This window comes from Alosa alosa, chromosome 9, assembly GCF_017589495.1.
Source record: "Alosa alosa isolate M-15738 ecotype Scorff River chromosome 9, AALO_Geno_1.1, whole genome shotgun sequence".
In the NCBI taxonomy this organism is placed as follows: Eukaryota; Metazoa; Chordata; class Actinopteri; order Clupeiformes; family Clupeidae; genus Alosa; species Alosa alosa.
Window position 1 is genome coordinate 20,704,943 of NC_063197.1, and position 20,339 is coordinate 20,725,281.

A 20,339-nucleotide genomic window follows, 5' to 3' on the forward strand; every position below is an offset into this window, starting at 1 on the left:
TCTCTCTCCTTCTGGTTTGACTTTTGTTCCTTTTCTCTGTGGGCTCTGTATTCCTTTTCTTATGGTTGGTAACTTCTATTCCACTGCACATGGAAAGAAACAAAGGCAATAGCTACTGAACCAGAGGACTGAGATACTCATAGATTATGTATCTTGTATGTTCTCTTACTATAATATATTTGGTCAGGGCCAGGGGCGCAGAAGATATTTTGAAAGTGAGGGGGACCAAATTGTGAACACAAACCCATAGTGAGATCAGATTATAAGATATCAGATCGCCACCTCTGGCCCACTTTCGACCATAAACCAGAATATTAAGATAATACCATTGATTGTTTTCAAAATATTTTTTGATAAAAATGGTCAAAACTGTGAGATGAGCACAACGCCAGATCTGCCCTCAGATCAGCTTCTTGCTATGTGCAGTTCTACTTTTATTTATTTATTTTAGATTTATTTGACATTATTTGGGCCAATGGTAGAATACTCTAAAAGCAACATGGGATGTTAATATTTTATGAAGCCACGAATGAATCATCATGCCTATGATCCAAACATAGACTACATGATCAAATAGCCTAGTTAGGCCTATACCTAAATTCCCTAACCACAGTGGCTGGGGTTGGCAGGTTCCCATATACAAGACGGGGTAACAATTGCCTATACCAACAATTGCCATCAGTCCACCAGCACTAGAAGACATTGTTTCGATTTAAGTCAATGAAATAACACCTCTTCTTAATATTTTATTATATTGTTGGTTGGATTAATAGCCTACTGTTGGCTATTAATGCAAAGAAAAGTCGCTTTCCTACCATGGGTCTCCAACACACGTTCTCAAGCTCACTCTCTTGCCGCCCCTGTCGAGGTAATTGCCAGGCTGAAGCCTACTACATTTAAACACAATTGTTGCGCGACTCAAGGCATTCCAGCCTACGAATTTAATAAAAAGTACTAAATCATGCATAATTAAACAATAACTCAATTTAGGCTATGGCTACGCAAAAAGGTTTCTATTAGGCTACAGCACAACCCCTATTCAATGAATGGCTGCCTTGTCTCGCAATAATCAGCGCACTTGTTTCACTTCAGTGTCACAATCCCGACACTTTTTCAACTACATGAAACATAACAGTGAACCATCTCATATCTCCCAGATTTCAGTGCCCATCAGTCTCAACATTTAGCAATATAATCAACAGTCCAAAAGTAAATTAAATCCCAAACCAAACCGAAAATGTTATGCTTTTGATCGCCTACCGGTATGCCGCTCCAAACGAAACGCATGTCTAAATGCAGGTTAGAAATTAAAAAAGCCTGCCTGGAATAGCCTACCAGCTTGCCTCAAATAAAGATGCTGTGCTTTGCAAAAGACCCCAGCCACTGTGGTTAGTGATGTGATGCTGTTAATGGGGAGTTTTACATAGTTAACGCAAACCCTATAGGTTATTATTTATTTAGCGTACCTATAAGGCTTTTTTCCCCTTATCAAAAGTGAGGGGGATGACGGCCGTCTCTTCAGCACTGCGGGGGACATATCCCCCACGTCCCCCGTGCCTCCTGCGCCCTTGGTCAGGGCAGTGTCCACTGATATAGCAATGTGATGTTATCAATCGAATGCAGTGAAACATTTATATAGCAATTTACATAGTATAAGCAAATAGGCCACACAAATGCTTGAACAATGGGAAAATGACATGCTCATATCAGATACTGACCACTATGGTATCTGATGGTGGTATCCATTATACCATGCTCATGTCCTGATTTTCTCACTATTAAGATGGAGGACTCAAGCGAGGTGCTGCTTATCAAAGTTACTTTAAAGGTTACCATCGTGTCCTACTGGCTTTTGAGTGACAAGCTGTTGAACTTCTAGGATGACACTGCAAACAGGTGTTGTTTTTGATGGCATCTGTTACCATGGTACAGCAAGACAGGCAGAAGTAGAAGTGGGTGGGTTTTATTTCTGGATTTATTGTGTGTTTGTGTCACAGTGAGTCCCCACCCCACACACACACACACACACACACACACTCCTATTCTTCGTCTGGTCAGCTCTCAGCAGGCAGGGGACGGCCTGGCTATTCTGGGCTGGGTCTTGGCTTTCCACATCCAGCTCTGCGTCCCCCCCCCTCATCTTTCTTTGTATTTTTCCTCCCTTCGTGTGGGCTGCCCCATCATCAGAATAAAAGAGGATTACTAGGACTGATGTGAATGGCAGCTGCTGTGCTTCGGCTTAAGAGCTCAGTTTGCCGTTGGCAAAGTCGCATCATGCTGTGAGGGACGCAGCATGGCCGCTGCACCTCGTTGTGGCCCACAGATCTTGTTTTAAGGTAGCATGGGTTAGCTAATCGCAATCAGGGGACCGCAGTGATTTGATGGTCACTCCGGGTCATTGGCCACTTTCTCAATCAGGCTTGCTGTTAGAGTGCCTGTCCATAGACCAGCACGAGTCCAGCAGCGTAATTTCTCCAATCTAATCACATTTGACATAATCATATTTGATGTGAGGTATTGGGGCTTAATTGGGAAGTAAATGGCTCCCAGTCGGTATATCTTGTCTGTTTGCCAGCTTTTGTCACAAGCATTTAGTGAACCTACAGTACTTGCCTGCTGTGCGTGATGATCGGTTGTTCAGAGAGGAAAATCTAAAAGTTATGGCATCTATGTATAGAGCCTTTCTTCTTTGATTGTAATCCAGGCATCGTACACAACCCCAAAAGTGCAGTGACCTGATAATCTAGGATGCGTGTGTTTACCATCTTTGTCTGGTCCTCCCTCATATCTTCCTCAGAATGTAGAGCATTAGCATGTGGTGCAATTAGGTTTGTCCTCCTACTGATGGCTGAGTCATTAACATCTCATCTCATCATCGACTTATTATGAATAAGAAAGTTTTTATGGTAGTCTAGACGTTACACACAACTCCAAAGGAGCCTAAAGCTGCTAATCCACATGTGCTAGAGATACCCATAATGCATTGTTTTTTTTTGGTGACCTTTACCCTACTCTCATGTGTGTGGGATGTTTCTTCCTGAATGTAGAGTGGTCATGTAGCACATTAGGGTTGGCCTACTGATACATCACTGTGGGAAAAAAACATACCAAGGCATCCCCTCCTGTAAATATGTTAGCAGCAGTCCCAGTTTATATCTTCCAAGAGCAAAGCTATATATTATAGCAGTCTGCTGCTGCTGCTGCTGCTGTTTCTGTCAAACGCCATGAAGGCTATCATGAATAAACTGGGCAGTGGATCACTCAGGACCTTGGCTGGTCATTCCATTGGAGGAGGTCCAGTGGCCTGCGGTGCCCTCCGCTGTCTGTGTTTGCAATCTGTTTTTAGCCTCAATGTGGGACATGCGTGTGGGCTAGTCTCCTAGCACAGTGAGCCACAGTGAGTGTGTTGGGGTGTGTCGTGGCACGGAACAGAGTCGAACAAGGTTCCGCTGGACGCTGCTCTGGTCCTCTCACCCCCTTGCCGCCACTGTGTGTGTGTGTGTGTGTTTGTCAGGCTCTGTCACTACAGGGCCTCCTTTTTTTATCTTCCATCATGGGCCACAGGGATGGCAGAGTGATGTTTGGCAGCAACCCTGCTAGGTTTCGTCTCATGCAGTGCAGTCAGGAGAGAGGGACAGGTAATCAGTTGTCGCTCCAACAGAGAGCGTTTTCTCCCAGTGCTTCTGTCTCAAAAAAGTAGGTCATGCAACACAGAAGGAATGGATGAGTCTCTCTTTCATGTTTTTCTTTCTTTCTCTCTCTTTTTCTCTATGTGGTTGATGGTAAAGCCAGGACGTCGCAAGCCGGCCAGCTTCTTTTTTGGTTGTACTAAAGCCACTCTGCTGTTAGAGTTCATGAATCCATTTCCGTGTAGCCGTTCTGTGTAAATATTCTGCTTTCCCCGTGTGAAGATATTTCCTCTCTCCTCCGTGTTTAGCCCTGTGAGGCTCGACTGTGAGGGATGGGCACGACTTAAGTAAGCAGCGTCTAGACGAAGCCCCTCACAGCGGCCTTAATGCCGGGGCTAGCTCTCTGTTTAACTCACAACATCTGCTCTGTCTCAAGTCCAAGCAGAAGACTCTTAATCTCTACATCTCCTCCACATAACAGACAGTAAAAAAAAAAAGTTTATTAGGCATGCTTCGCTAATGCTAATTAATGCTCTCAAAGCTTGGTTAATGTAGCACACTAAATCCTTATACAAGATGGTGGGGGGTTGTTGTGGGGGGTGGGCTGGGAATTTCTTTCTAGGGTTTGTTCATATGCAGTGGCAGGAACTAAAACAGATTGCAAACGCACACAGCGGAGGGCAGGAACAAAAACAAAACAAGAGCCATAGTTTCCTCTCAAAAGTATCCGATCTGGAGGGATGCCACACCGGGGCCATTATGTGTAATGGGTGAAAGGCCACACGTCACACACACACACACACACACACACACACACACACATACACACACACATACACATACACACACAGTTTTAAAGAGTACTTGTTTGACAGTCAATAAGAGTACTCTCTCTCTCTCAAGAATCCACTAGTCTTTGAGAGAGGGTTTTTATTCATCACTCAGCCGCTCAAACCAGGAAAGCGACACATGTCTGCCTAATAGGATGTGACTGCCATGCAGAAACACACACACACACACACACACACACACACACACACACACACACACACACACACACACACACACATACATACACTCTGAAATGGATCAATGTCCAATTATTAGAGGCTGACCGGCCGATGGCATGTTGGAAAAACCATTCAGGGTCGACGCCACATGCAGCTGATTTCAACTCTGTTTGCTGATGCCTGTCACCAGCACAGTGAAGCCTGTGTGCACGAGTTTGGGGGATGCCTGACTGATGCGTAAGCATCTTAGACATCATCGAGCAGATTGCTTGCTTGGATTGTGGTGCACAGTTTCATCTGTGTAAATTGTTTTCTGGTCGGGTTAATGCAGTCTTCAATCCGCAATATGATAAATCATAGTGCTCTCTTTTTTGTCCTTTTAATCCATGGCCTTGCCTTTTGTGATGATGTCTGTGTGTTGCGGGATTATCCAGTTTTGACGGTCACTAATTTGGACGGGTGTTTTGTGAAGAAATTGCACGTTTGGAGACAATCTTGGTTTAGTTCTAGTCAAACGCATCGCCCACAGCCTAATGAAACACCTCACTGCTGAGGTGCTTTTTGTTCAAATTTATACCCCCACATGGCATTCTGCCTTCAAAAGACTTTTGATTGGTATCAAACACACAAAATATGCTAATTATTGGTTATACTTTACTTGACAGTATCGACAGAGTGTCATGACACTGTCATGAACGTGTCATAAACAATTCATAGACGTTTATGACCTAACGCTTCTGTCATTAAGTGTCATTCGGTTTTTGTCATAACAAGTTAGGGTTAGAGTTCATGTGTCATGACAGTGTCATGTCACTCTTATGCCGATACTGTCAAGTAAAGTCTTGCCTAATTACTTTCACCTTCAAGCAGGCCATATTGTAAATACACCAAATGGCTTGTCTCTAGATGCATATTGCAATCCATGTCTGTCACCCTGAAACTACTCAGAATGCAGCCTGTGTCCCCACAGACAGACAGACTGTCTGGCAAGCAAGTAAGCAATGAGGAGAGCAGTCAAGCTGTAAGTCTAACTGGATCAGAGGCACCAAAACTTCAGCCCCCAATTAGTGTCAGCCAAAACCGTTGCATCCACTCCTCTCTCAGTGTAGCACCAAGCACACTGCTCTTGTTGGGCTCTTGAGCTGAAAATCGTTGAGGGTGCTTATAACATGAAATAGATGTATAGATATAGTTCAATTTTTTTTGTGTGTGTGTGTCTTGCGCACAGGGACACTGTGTGTGTGTGTGTGTGTGTCTGGTGCACAGGGACACTGTGTGTGTGTCTGTGTGTGTCCCTCTGGAGCACAGGGACACTGTGTGTGTGTGTGTGTGTGTGTGTGTGTGCGTGCGTGTGTATGCTGACACATGGCTGAAACGAGAACCCCATCAAGACACTGGGCAGGCTGCCCACTGCCTCATCCTTAGCCTGAGCTTCTGCTGCTGCTGAGGGCTGAAAATTGTTCCTGTTCCTTGAAATAACTTTTTAAGCTAGGATCAGAACTTGAAAAATGAATGCCACTTTTACACCTGGATTCAGACATTTTAGTTCATACAGTCATGAATTAGTTCATATAGTTATAATCTCCATCAAACCTAAAGTAAATATGTAATGCATTTCATTCCTGTGCATTTTACAGGCCAGGATAACATAAAAGTAAAAAAATGTTTATAAATGGAACACAGTCATGATCTATTACGTTTTCATTTGTTTACATTCATTACGATTCATTTAGTTACTTTTTCAGAATCATTAATTTGTACTGCAGGTATTATTCTCCATCCTTGTTATAAACTCACCTCAAAGAGAGCCATTCGTCAGAAAATACAAACTGAAACGTTGATGGACTTTCAACCCTCCTGATTTTTCCCTCTGAGCTGAAAGCCTGACTGACTGGCTGGTGTGGTTCATTTGGGTTCGGTTTCATGAGAGGGGAGCTATGTGGTGGAAAAAGACATGTGCTTGTCCTCTTCCTACCCTCCTTCCACTGGACCACACAGAGAACTGAAAGCCAGAAAGTCAGCATAGGTCTATAGAAAGACCTAAAGCTCTATGAAATGTCCCTGCATTTATCTCATGTTACTTTTTGTCCATGATGGCATTCATTGTACCATTGAATGTTATTGTATGTCATCTTAACAGATTACATCAGAATATGCTCTGGCACTTTAACATGGACTCATGTTATACACGGTCGCACACATAACTAATCTGAACACATTTTAGGATTAGACAGTGTCATCCCCCATGTTGAGTCACCCACATATGGCCATTAAATGGGTGATCAGGGTGGAACGAGGTGGCCGCCAGGCTTAAACTAGTTTGGGTTTACCCCCCTAATACACCCCACACATCTGCCTGCAGCTGGGGTCCTTTAGGGACAGTAGGAGCAGAAGCAGCAGCAGCAGCAGCAGTCTATATTAGCCTCCAAAAGAGCTTTATTTAAAGTCCAGCTTAACCCCTGTACTCTGTGCCTTTTACCTCAGTTGTTCCTTTTTACTGTTTCTCTGTTTCACTTTCTTTTGTCTCTCTCTCCTTCTCCTTTTCTTTGCATTTGTGTTTCTTTGACTCTTACTATTCTGACTCTCATCCCATTTGCCGTTCAAACCCATGAACATTTCTTGCCATCATTGGCAGGTTTTAGCTATTTGTCAGCAGTGTTATCTGATCTACTGTAACATTAAACTACAGGAAACTCTGACAGAACGGAAGGTGACTATTTTACGGTAAAATATAAACACTGTCTATCACAGTATCCCCAACTCTATAGAGCCCAGTAAACTCTAATAACAGAAGGTGACTGTATTTTACGGTATGACATTAAAGGAGAATTCCGGTGTGATATTGACCTAAAGTGTGTTGGAAACATGATACCGAAAAGTGAGCGTGATGTCTCATAGCCCATCTAGCTTTTCCCCTGCACTCCAAAATCTGGCTAGTTAGCCGATGCTACCAACAGCTTTTTTCAATGGTGGTGCTTGACATCAGGCTAGCCATGCAAATAAATCACTGTTTTACACCATTTCTGAGGGCTCAATGTATCTCCACACTTTATTGGTAGACTTCCGAGGGCCCTGACATTTAAAACGAGACATTGAGAACTTTGAAAAAGCACTGGTAGTTTACTTACAAGGCGATTTATACAGACAGTATCTTCATGAAGTTTAAAGCGTTTGCAGCCATCTTGAATTTAGTCACGATAAGTCGAGTGCGAGTAAGAATGAACAGGTATGATAAGGGATCAGATTCCAAAATAATTCCGTGGAAATGCATGGATTCCAGTTGCTGCTACTGGAAGAAACTGGAATCCATGCATTTCCACTGAATTATTTTTCGTCAATATCACACCGGAATTCTCCTTTTAACACCGTCCATCACAGTATCCCCTTTCCATTTGAGTTGGTTTTGCTCACCGTATTTGACCAAAGTAGCTATGTCCTTGAGTTGTGCTGCCAGAGCCATGTCTTGCCCTGTTGATGTGATGCACCTCATACATCTCAGTTTGCATAACCGTCGGTCTAACTACAACTTAGGGTCTTTTTTTGGATGATGATGGTGAGTGTAGATTTTAGTGTGGGACTAAAATGACATCACCTGGTTTTGCAGCATTTACAACTGAATAGCGCTACGCCAAGTTCATTGCTCTTTGCTTTTGTGAGAAGGCACATTGTATATAAACGCAAATATTGACCAGACATTATGTAAATAATCATAAGTAATCCTAACCCCAACACACACCTGGCTCTTAGCCCAAGCACACCAGTGTGTGCGATAGCACTATTTGAGTTCCATTGCTTCCTTTCACTGTAATGAGCAAAGCTGCAAATCTGGTTGGATACATCTCTGTTTACCAAAGGTTGAGTTTTCTCATTAACAGTAGGCCTATGATGTCCTCATAAAATGCCATTTCTGTTTATAAAAACCTAGCAAATGTGTTTTGTTTCTAGTTTGCCCATGTCCACCTCACTTGTCAGTTTAATGTTTTCATTTTCATGTGTGGATAATTGGTGGGGTAGTGTTCAGAGTCAAGACAAGGGGTCATACATGCATGTTTCAGGCTTTGCCTTCTCTCTCTGAAACTGCATCAAAATTGTGCATTTGCTTAACAGTATTTCAAAAGGCTTATACTGCTGACTTCAAACACGGTAAACGTTGTAGCCCTCAGAAGTACATAGAAGAAAAAGTGTACACATCTTGCTTACTTAAGAAATGCCCAGATTCTGGAGTTGCTCCTCAAAAAGCGCTAACTGGCCTCATGGCTCTAAAGTGACTTAAGTCGAGGGCAGAATGGACATAGGCTTAAAAGTGCCACACTTTTGAAATTAGCTGCATGGGAGAATATGGCTCTAAATGCCATTATGTAACATTTGATAGCCTGAGATTGTTTTACAGTCCGTCAGAAGTGCAGCCAAGGCTAGATGATGTCCTGCCGTTATAATGGTGGTCACTCAATCACAGTCTGTCTGACCCTTCCGAGCCAGCAGCAGATTCTGACTCCAACCTGACCCTCGATTTGGCACGTATATGATAGATCTGTGCCAGAGTCTTCCACTTTGTTATAGGAATCAGCACTGTGATTGCTGGGTAAGCGCCAGCACACTTTAACAGGTCTGTTTCTGCCGCACACAGAGTTGGCGATGTCCAGGAGGCGCGGTGGAAGCAGGAGCCACATTGGTGGTACCACAGGTGACCAGTGGTTGTTGGTGTTGGGTGCTCAGGTGCTCTGGTGGTGGTGGGGGTTGAGTGGGGGTTTGGGTCTTGCTCTGGTCACCCTGCAGTGCCTTGGTGGGGAACAGGGAGCTGTGGCGTCTGTTGACCCTGATAAGGGATGACACGATTAACCACTCTGGAATGCTTCTGTCTTCTTCCTGTTTCCTGCGATTGAGAGTTCCTTTCTTTTCTGTTTTTTTCTTTTTTCATTGTCACAGGACTGGTTCATTGACGTCGTCATATATTGGCGCCTCACCCATCATGAAACTGCACATAAATAAACAAACCCCTTACATGCATCTGGCTATTTTAAAACACAACGACACAATCTAGGGCTCTTCTCTGCCTCTCTAAGTGTAGTAGTGGGATGGCCTCTTTGTGCGTGCGTGCGTGTGTGTTCCCCTCTCTGGTGAAGTTTGCATGGATGGCCTGCTGGGAGTCATTCAGCCAGTGGCTGAGCAGATGAGCAGATTATGGCTCAGAGGCCGCGGGGGCACAGTGGTGAATCAGGCCAAACCGATGAATCTCCACATCCAGGGTCATCAATGCCCGCCATAAAGCCATGGTCTTAGGAAATTAATCAGCTGTGTGCGTGTGAGAGCACAAGGGATAGAGTGTGTGTGTTTGTGGTCATTGCACAAGTTGGAGAGAATGTGTGTGTGTGACTGAGAGAGGGCGGTTGAGAGATGTTTCTGTGGATATATAGTGTGTTTGTATAGTGTGCATAGGTTCATCACATTAGTTTGCATTGTACTGTGCAGCATGTACACTGCCTGCTGTACAATTCAATTGCTGTGCAAGTGAAACTTTACTCCGTCTTGATGTGCTCATCAGCCCCTCTCACTCTCTCCCGGTGGAAGCAGAGCAACCTGCCCCCCCCCCAGCCCCTCTCTGTCACACACACAAACTCCGTCCCTGCTCTGGGGCCTCCAGATTGCTGCAGATACTTCCGAGGAGACCTGCCCTCTTTGTTTTGCCATCTGACCTCCTCCTCAGCTTTCTCTCCCCTGTCTCCTGGCCCTCTCCCTCTCTCTCTCCTCTCCTCTCTCTCCTCTCTCTCTCTCTCTCTCTCTCTCTCTCTCTCTCTCTCTCTCTCTCTCTCTCTCTCTCTCTCTCTCTTCCCTTTCCTTCCCTTCCCTTCCCTGTTCTGGCAGTGAAGAAGAAACTACCCCACCACCCCCCACCCCGACCCTGTGCCATTTCCCCGTATGGAGATCTTAGGTTTGTTTGGACAGTTGGTGCTCTGCAGTTCAGAGAGCCTCCTCTCTCCCTCAAACCCCCACCCCTCCATCAACAACATCCCTCCCCACCACCACCCTCACTGTAAACCCACTGAGCTGGAAAACTTTTCCTAGTGCCTCTGACAGGAGGTTTTTTTGGGGGTCTTGACTCACCAGACCCAGCAGACATGGCAGAGGCCTGTGAAAGGCAGGGGGACTTAAACTGCGTCACTGTCAGTGGTGGCGTCACTGTGTGACATTTTCCATTAATTAAAAACGCTCGTGGTTGCCAGAGTTGGTCGGAGTCAGAGGAAGGGGAAAAAAGTCAACACTTGTGGAACCGGAAGCACACAGAGTCAAACACACAAATTCATTCAGTCATTGTGCCCTTGCCAAGATTAGCTTAGACAACCAGTGTCCAGTGCCCTGTGCTCTGTTTTGTCTTAAACGGATGACAAGGTCCAAAACAACCAGAAAATACTCATAGCAACACTCATAGATCACCATCAGAAAACCCACCCTCATGGCCAGGCAGGCATTTGTAACAGATTTTTGGGCATGAGAGACCTGTTGCCATTTAGTTAGTTGGCTCCTGTCCGTGTCGGTCGTCTGGCGCTCTGGTCATGGGGCTGCCGAATGTCACCCCCTGCCCCCCACACACACAGGCACATACACTCATCTCAGTTTCATTCTAATTAAATCCACTGTTCCAAAGAAGATGCCAAATGTAGAGGAAGCCAACGTGAAATGACTCAACATCGGCTGGGGTTGACTTAGCGGGTAGGTTGAAAGGTCATCCAGCTCAACCCAACCTGGATCTGTTCAGACTCGACTACAGTGAACCTTAACACCCCAAGTTCTGCTATAAAGAGCCATTACAACTATAGCTAAGATAAATCATTCTTGCCTTGCAAATGCAAACAGCCCAGCTGGCTCTTGTGAAAACTAGCTACCTTATGTCCTGTATGTGTATTTTGGCATTACGTTTGGCAATGCCATGCTGTAAAAGCCGTCATGCTCACTGGGTTTCCAACCTGCAGCATCAAACTACAAAGTCAATAGCCCTGAGTGGCTGATGATGACACTTGAGTACAGTACGCCAATACTCATAAATAAAGGATGTGACCTAGATACCTACAGAAATATTTACACGAATAAACAAAAATAGTACAAGCTTAAAATGATAAATACATGCATCACTCAGCTGGGCCTCTCCACTCATAGGGAAGATGACATTAGATGACTCACTGGACCTCACTGGTCTCCCACTTGACTGTTGGACACCACAAGTTAGAGTCTCTCAAATTAGTTGATTATTACTGGTGGAACAGTAACATCTGTGTGTTGTATGTTTTGCATGTGAGGTCATTTCTGTTTCCGTGTCCATTGGTAATGCAACGCATCAGTTCCTCACAACACAGCACACACGTTGGGTCATATCTTGCGCACACACACACACACACACACACACACACCAGATTGGATGTTCACCTGTTGTCTTCAAATCACTATGACACTGAGAAGCAGACCAACACACACACACACACACACACACACACACACACACACACAGCAGGTTGACTGTCTGCTGCATAATGTGAAAAATCACTTTTACCCAAGTCGCTATGCCACTAGAAACGGCAGTAGGAACAAGAGCAGTGGGATTGCTGTTGACAGGTACCCCCCCCCCTCCCAACACACACACAGACACCCACAAACTGTATGTTCAGGTGTTTTCAATGAGATCTTTGTTTTTGTGGTTCCCATGACAGACGAGCGTTTTTCTTCACAGTCAGCAGTTTGACACACGCTTGTGAATAAGTCATGAAGTCTGTCTTCCTTCTGCCGTCACCATTTATTTTCCTTTGTGCAAGTGTGTGTGTGTGTGTGTGTGTGTGTGTGTGTGTGTGCACGTGTGTCTGTGTTCTTGTGGTGGTTATGGTTATGTAAGTGTATCTGCGTGCATATGCATATGCGTATGTCTCTATGTGGTTGAACACTCACACTGTCTACAGTATGGGCATTTTACACACGCACGCACACACACGCACGCACACACGCACACACACTCTGACGCTCCATCTCTCTTTGTGTATCATAGGGTTGGAGTGGATCCCGACCAGGATCTCCAGCAGTGTGGGGACAGCTTCCAGGTCCTGCAGGGAGTAAGTTTAATGTCTCACCGCCTGCCTCTCTGCAGTGTGGACATACAGGCCACTCTCCACTCTCCACTCTCTTCTCCCTGTGGCCTTCATCTCTCTGGTCACCAACCCTCACTCTTTCTCTCTCTCTCTCTCATGCATCTACTCTCTCTCTCGTTCTTTCTCTCTCTCTCTCTCTCTCACACACTCTATCTTTCTGTCTCGCTCTCTCTCTCTCATGCTCACTCTCTCTGTTTTTCTGATCTTCCTCCTCCTCTCTCTCTTCCTCTCTCGCTATCTTTCTATGCCATCTCTCTCTCTTCCTCTCTCGCTATCTTTCTATGCCATCTCTCTCTCTTGCTCTCTGCCACACTCTCACTTCTCTTTCCATTCTCCTCCTTTGCCTTGGTGGTCGCTTTGTTGTTGCTCATATTTTCTGTACAACCTGGCTCTCTACTGGTGCAGCTTGATTTTTGCACTTTTTCAATTTAGTTTCCACTGCCGTGTGTCACTCAACCGACCTTTGATTATCTGCTTCAGAGACTCTCTCGCACACACACACACACACACACACACACACACACACACACACACACACACACATATACATTCGCTCTCTCTTGCTCTCTCTCTCTCTCAGCTACACATGGCCAAGAGATGGCCTGTGCTCTGGTGTCCTTCCTGCCACACACAAGTTTATGACCTGGACTACTAGCTGAGAAGACACACGCACACACACACACACACACACACACACACACACACACACACACACACACACACACACACACACACACACACACATTCTTTCTCTCTCTTTGTGCTCTGTGCTCTGGTCTGTATCCTGCAACACTGTGGGTTTATGACCCGGGCTACTGGCATTGTAGAGTGTGCTGCTAAAGGAGACAAAGAGAGCGGAAGGACAGAGCAGTTGTTTTTTAACTGAACACCACACACACACACACACACACACACACACACACACACACACACACATGAATAAGAGTATATGGGTGTCTTCTGTGTTTGTGGTATTTCAGACCCCTCCCTTGCACACACACACACACACACACACACACACACACACTCATAACTGAAACACCGCTGTCATAGAAAAGGCATTCACACATTTAAGGGCTTCTGTTTTCAGGTTGTCAGTGTTACTCACAAAAACAGGTGTGGGTATGTGTGTCTGTGTGTGGTGTCACACACACGTGCAAATTCTTAGAACCTGCAGGTCGTAGGAGAGTGTTGATCCAAGGCCATTTGGGGAAGTGTAATCAGATGTGTGTTTTGTGTGTGTCGTTGGAGCCTTAAGAGATGGTGAAGGTTGGAGAGTATTAAGAGACTGCTGGTTTCACACCAGTGTGTGAACTTCAGGAGCTCTGAGTTGTATGTGTCTCCTCTACCCAGCCATTACACATCCACTGCTAGATCATCAAGCAGATGACTCACCACTTTTACCAAAATGCAGTCGAGTTTTTGTGACCGCATCTCCACGCGAGCAGCTCTGCTTCTATGGATGCGCTCACTCCATTTCTTGAGATGAATCATTCTGGACCTCAAAGCAGATGCCGGTTAAGATGCATGATCGGGAAAACAAACTGATAGAGATGGAGTGACAGAGAAAGACAAAAAGATGCACCATGTGAAGAGGTGGATGTTGGAGGTGAATGCACACTGTTGCTCCCAGGGAAATTAAGCCCCTCACATGTGCCACACCTGTGGGAGTTTGGCTATTTGACTGTTGAGTTTGTACATGAAACACACTTTGATGTCGAGTAGTTTGGCAACACACTCAGCCATGCTGTGTGCTGGGGCGTCCAGATCCAGGCCCATCTGGGACTTTCTGTACTGAAGACTCTTCTGCTCTATGGAGAGGCCTGAGAAAGAGAGCCTCCACCTGTGCACTCTCTTCAATCACAGCCTCCCTTCTTGACTCTTCTGCTCTATGGAGAGGCCTGAGAAAGAGAGCCTCCACCTGTGCACGCTCTTCAATCACAGCCTCCCTTCTTCACTCTTTCATCTCTATCTCTCTTCTCTCTCTCTCTTTTTCTCTCTCAAATTCAAAATCAGATCAGCTTTTTGGCATGACACAGTGACTCATTTCTGATCAAGCATAGAATTGATGTATGAAAAAAAATTACCTCTCTATGTCTGTCTGTCTGTCTCTCTCTCTCCCTGTGTCTCTCTCTCTCTGTCTGTCTCTCCCTCTCTCTCTGTCTGTCTGTCTGTCTGTCTGTCTGTCTGTCTGTCTGTCTGTCTGTCTCTCTCTTTCAGGATGGCGCTCAGGGGGAGGGCCCGAGTAAGACGAAGCAGGAGAGCGCCTGGCTCTTCCGCCTGTGGTACACCTTTGATCACAAGTATCCTTTCTGATTCTCTGCTCAATGTGTAGGGGCTCTGCAGCTCCTGACAGCTGAGGATGTGTAGCTCTCATTTCAGCCTCCCAGATGGGACTCACAACAGGCTCAAGGGATGGGGAAGACACACACACTCACTCACTCACTCACTCACTCACTCACTCACTCACTCACTGTACACACACACTCACTCGCTCACTCACTCACTGTACACACACACACACTGTACACAAACACACACACACACACACACACATTGACTTCTCCTCTGATCACGGAGACGGGGAGGACAAGGGGAACTAGGCACAAAGCCTCATCACTTTTTTTTGACTGCTTTTTGTTGAGGCGGCTCGAATTGCACAGCGGTAGACCAAAGCAAATAATGAGTCAAGGAAATGTGAGATCTCCATCTTGTCTGTCAGTGCAAAGTAGAGGATGGAAATGATTGGGGCCGACTGGCACCGCTTAGGTCGGAGGAGGATTTTAATTTGTTTCAGACATCAGTGTTTGAGCAGACCAGAGAGGTGTTGAATAATTCTGGGGTTGATTAGGCAGGACTGGTTGGTTTTGATCAGCATTGAGAAGAGAGGAAGACATGACAGCCTGCCCTCATTTGGAATACTACAGCACACAGTGTGTTCTAAAGCATAAGCAAACTTTCTTCAGGAACTTGAACTGAAACTTTTAAATTCTAAATTCATTTTTCTCACTTTCAGATATTGCACTGCTGTCAGTCTTTCTTTCTTTCTTTCTTTCTTTCTTTCTTTCTTTCTTTCTTCCGTTCCAAACGACTCTTTTTAGATTCTTGTGGTTGGTTAGGGATCGGCTGAGTAGCTGCTGACTGAGAGAAGTAGACCCTTGTGCCAATTAATTCTGCAGAATGAAGAACCTCTAGATATTTATTCTAAAAAGATCTCTCTTCTCTATTTCTATTCCTGTCTCCTTTAAAGAAGTTCTGTAGTCTTCAATTTAGGGCCTATTTTTAGATGAAATTAAGTCTAAACTTTTGTTTGGGACCAAGATGATATCAATTGTTGCAGTTTTGAGTAAGACCTGCTTTTGAAGCTGAATAGCACATAGTGTAGCCTTTGCTAATATAGCTATAGATAGATAGATACATACACACACACACACACATACATACATAATTGATCCCCAAGGGGAAATTCAAGGAGCATCTTTGCTACGTCAATGTAAATCGCTTATTTGAGCTATTAACTAGGCTCAAAAACACATGCTACTGTGGAGAGGGTCTCTTCAGACAATCTGAAGTATTTTTACCCTTGTAAGTTTAAATAAAGGGTACAAACAAGGACTGTTAGTACAGTCAGTGGCATTACCTTGCTCTTCTCCAAGTTGATTACCAAATGCAGCACTAGCAACTGTCAGTGGACGCAAAAAGGAGGAATGTTCGGTAATCAACATGTGCAGACCTTCTCCACACAAGATTGTGCCTTCAGTTTGACTGCAGAGACCCTCTCCATAGTCGCATAGACGTGTAATGATTATTTAGCCTAGTTAATGGCATCCGTGGCCTACTGGTTAGGGAATCTGACTTGTGACCGAAGGGTGGTACTGGTACTTACTGGTAGGGAAAAATGTGGGTGGGGGGAAGTGATTAAAACAGCTCTCCCACATCCACATCCATGGATGAGGTGCCCTTGAGCAAGGCACCTAACCCCCAACTGCTCCTCGGGCTCCGGATTAAGGGCTGCCCATTGCTCCGGATGTGTAGGTATACTCCTAGTGTGTGTGGGCTCCCAGTTCACTGCTCCAAGTGTGTGTGCGTGTGTATGAATGTGTGCACACTACACCCGGATGGGTAAAATGCAGACAACACATTTCCTCACAGGACAACCCCCTTCCCCCCAAAAAAGGCCAATTTACTTTGACATAGCGAAGCTGCCCCCAAATGCTATATGCTATTTCGTTGTAAATGCTTATTCCAGTCTTACTCAAAACTGCACCATCGTTTTGATCCAAACAAAAGTTTATACTCGTAAAAAAACTCTAGATTGAAGGATACTGAACTTCCTTTTCTTTTAAATTCACATTTGTGTGTCTTTTTTCGTTTCCTGCAGCTGTATTGCATATTGTGCAATATTGGGCTTTCTCCTCTATTGAGCTCATTTTTCTTTGCATTGTGGAGTGGACCGCTTATCCTTCTTCATGGTTTGTTTCAATTCATCGAAGGGTGTAAATGTTTTAAGTTTGTTTTGCCCTGGCCATTATAATATGGTGAACTCCATAGCCTTTGGCAGAGCGGAGCACTGTACGTGGGTTTAGGGCAGCAGCTCACGGTTCACAACTGCCCAGCATGGTTAAATCTGTGAATCATACATGAGTCCTTCTCTAAATCTTTTGTTGCTTAATCTACAGCCCAGCTGGTGAAAGCTGTGTTATTGTTTGCCCAATCAGCTTTATGGATGGGACCAGTTATAAAGTAATGCTCTAGAAGTCTCACTGTTTGAGGCCCTCATAAGTCAGTGTATGTCTGGTTGTTTTCATGGAGGGTTTTTATGTTTTGAAATGGGTAACAGATAGGAAGTGCAAGACGAACGCTGTAAATAAGTCCTTTATGTGAAAGTTTTTAACACACACGCTTACACACACAAAGTCTCTTTGATAGCTCACGTTCTCTCTCTCTCTCTCTCTCTCTCTCTCTCTCTCTCTCTCTCTCTCTCTCTCTCTGTCTCTTTTGCAAAGGTATTGACTGTTACTAACGAAGGTTTTATAGCAATATTATAAATGTGGCGACAGAATAGCCTAGAACTTGGGTAAGCCTTGCGTTTAGTAGCCTAATTGCGGTGATAGTCTGTGATCACATTAGTTTTGGCTATCCTACAACCAAAGAAAGTAAAGGTGATTAGTAGGCCTACCTGCGTTAGCCAAATAAAGGACGGGACTGCACCCTTCACAAACCGTAAAATAAAGTTTATTAGTTTTACAGTTGACTACAATTGACAGTTCACCATCAGTCCACACAAACAATTCTGGTTTCCTTTGCACTAGCCATTTCATTAAGTAGCCTATTCTGTCTGTTTGTAAAGCGCAAGTTTTGGTCAATTTCTGTAAAGAAACAGTGCCACCTATAGGCCTGGGGTATGAAGTAACGTGTTGAGTCGTGTTGAGATGGATCCGTTTGGACGCAAATATTCTTGATACGGTTCCAGGGAAGACGGAGGAAAAAAAGATTGGTTTGGTACGTGTGAACTAGGCCTTTGTCTCTCTCAAACACACACACACACACACACACACACGTCTCTCCCCCCACTTCCTCCACAGCTGCAGCCATTGCCTCCCCAGGTGTGGAGGCGTGACGACGCGAGTCGAGCCGAGGCGTCTGGCGGAGTCTCCTCTCCTCAGGGGGCCACTCGGTGGAATCACACCACGGTAACTCCAGTGCCTGGGGAGCTCCGCTGAACAGTAGAGCAGGAGCACAGACATTAATTAGCCTACCACCATGTGTGTTCAGATTCCCCCCCAGAGGCTGTTTTCCTTGTACAATTAAGAATTGACATTTATCAAAAGACAAGTACATCTAAATGACAAGGTAAAGCTGTTTGCACCGGGGAAAGTGAGCTCATGAAATTACGTGTTGCTCGAATGGTGTGTTTGCACATGTGTGGCAGTGTCGGTTGGTGTCCTGTTGATGCACTTTGTGGCTTTTACCATCGGAAGTGTGATGTTCTTGACAAACCACACCAGCACCCTACTGCTGCTGTTGCAGTCCTACTGTAAGTGTGAAAGATAAGGGTTGCTGTCCATCATGGAAACCTGGTGGCGCAGAACATAACATGTTGAAATGCAATGTCCATAGCATAACATTTACATTCATTCGTTCATTTATTTATTCATTCATTTATTTATTTAGCTGACGCTTGTTTTGAAAGGGACTTAGCCTACAAATAAGGGTTTTCTTTTGAGTGTTTGAAGTTTGAAGTAAACGCAAAACATGTAATTCCTGTAAATTCAGCATATTAGAGTGTGCCTCAGTTTCCCGTGTATCTCATTTGACATAAAACCTGCTGTTTGTGGGGCTCTGAATTTAATTGAGGAGTTCCCTGGCGCTGCTGTTCTCTTTGTGTGGCTACTGGGTAGCGAGGACACCACAGTGCCAGTGCTAGTGTCACCCTTTCCCTGACCTCATCTGCCTTCTAATCAACCAATCTCTCTCTCACTCACTCACTCACCCACCCACCATCCCAGTCATGTGTTGGTTATCCTCTTACGGAGACGCTCATTTACACTCTCAGCTGTTGCCTGCAGCAAAGTTAATCCACCCACCCCCTTCTGCCGCCACTCTCTGGTCAAACACTCTGGTAAACGGCTTCCCAGCATTCAACAGCACTACTCTTCTGAGGGGGCTCCGAGTCGGACTCCGAGTCTGACTGGCAGGCCTCCTCTTGTCCCAGTTAAACTTCATGAGCCCCATTTGTCTGACCTTTGTGCTCCACTTTTAATTTTTAATCAGACTCTCCAAAAATGACAGCCCTGATATATACATATTTTTGACATACATTTTTATCCTGGCTATGCTTATAGCAGATGATGGAGAAGTACTCGCCGTATCAAACAAAGTTATTTTTCAATGAGTGACGGGAAGAAAGAAGGACTGAAAGAATCCGGCTGGCCGCTCATGTGTTCCCCTGCAGCCCCTGTACAGATAACGTGCAGTATTCACTGTGTCGGAGTCTGATATGATTAATCGTTGGCTTAACGAAGAACCCGGGAGGACATGTGTAATTCTGTGCTAATTCTGTGATAATGCTACGTACTGGGCACACCGAAAGGGACTTTGTCACTCGACAGCACTGTATTACTATCAGAGGTATTGCTGCGGTTCCCAGCATGCCCGTGGCTTTCAGTTCAACCACACTGGACCAAGCAATGATGCAACCATATCCAATTACTGTTGTCATGTTGTGTGTCGTTTACCGTCACACCAGCAAAAAGCACTTCTGTGCGTTGCACTGTACTTATGCACTTAAGTTAAATTGGATAATGGTGTCTGCTGAAATGAATAGCTGTGAAGGAAGTGATCAAGTCACCTTTAGAGAGTGATGGTGGGTATAATTAAGGAGCTGGATGAGGGTGGGTGTAATAATGTAGATAAATTCAGAGTGTCTGCTAAACTGAGTCTGTTGGGGTTTCCATTGGGTCTCAGCAAGGCTCCCCTCAGGGCATGGTTGGTGGGGGAGTTGTATCTGGATCTCTGGGCTTCTATTTAGGTCGAGGCCTATTTATAGCACATGTGTACTTTAATCATCG

General features: G+C 45.0%; 1 protein-coding gene across 1 annotated transcript in view; it reads left to right on the forward strand.

Annotated features, from left to right (window-relative positions):
- slc9a7 (solute carrier family 9 member 7) overlaps positions 1 to 20,339 on the forward strand; it is a 54,802-nt gene that overhangs the window by 25,739 nt on the left and 8,724 nt on the right. Inside the window, exons 13-14 of the mRNA XM_048252391.1 lie at positions 12,669 to 12,732; positions 14,989 to 15,071. Of these exons, the coding sequence (XP_048108348.1) occupies positions 12,669 to 12,732; positions 14,989 to 15,071 (147 nt within the window). The remainder of the gene's footprint in view (positions 1 to 12,668; positions 12,733 to 14,988; positions 15,072 to 20,339) is intronic.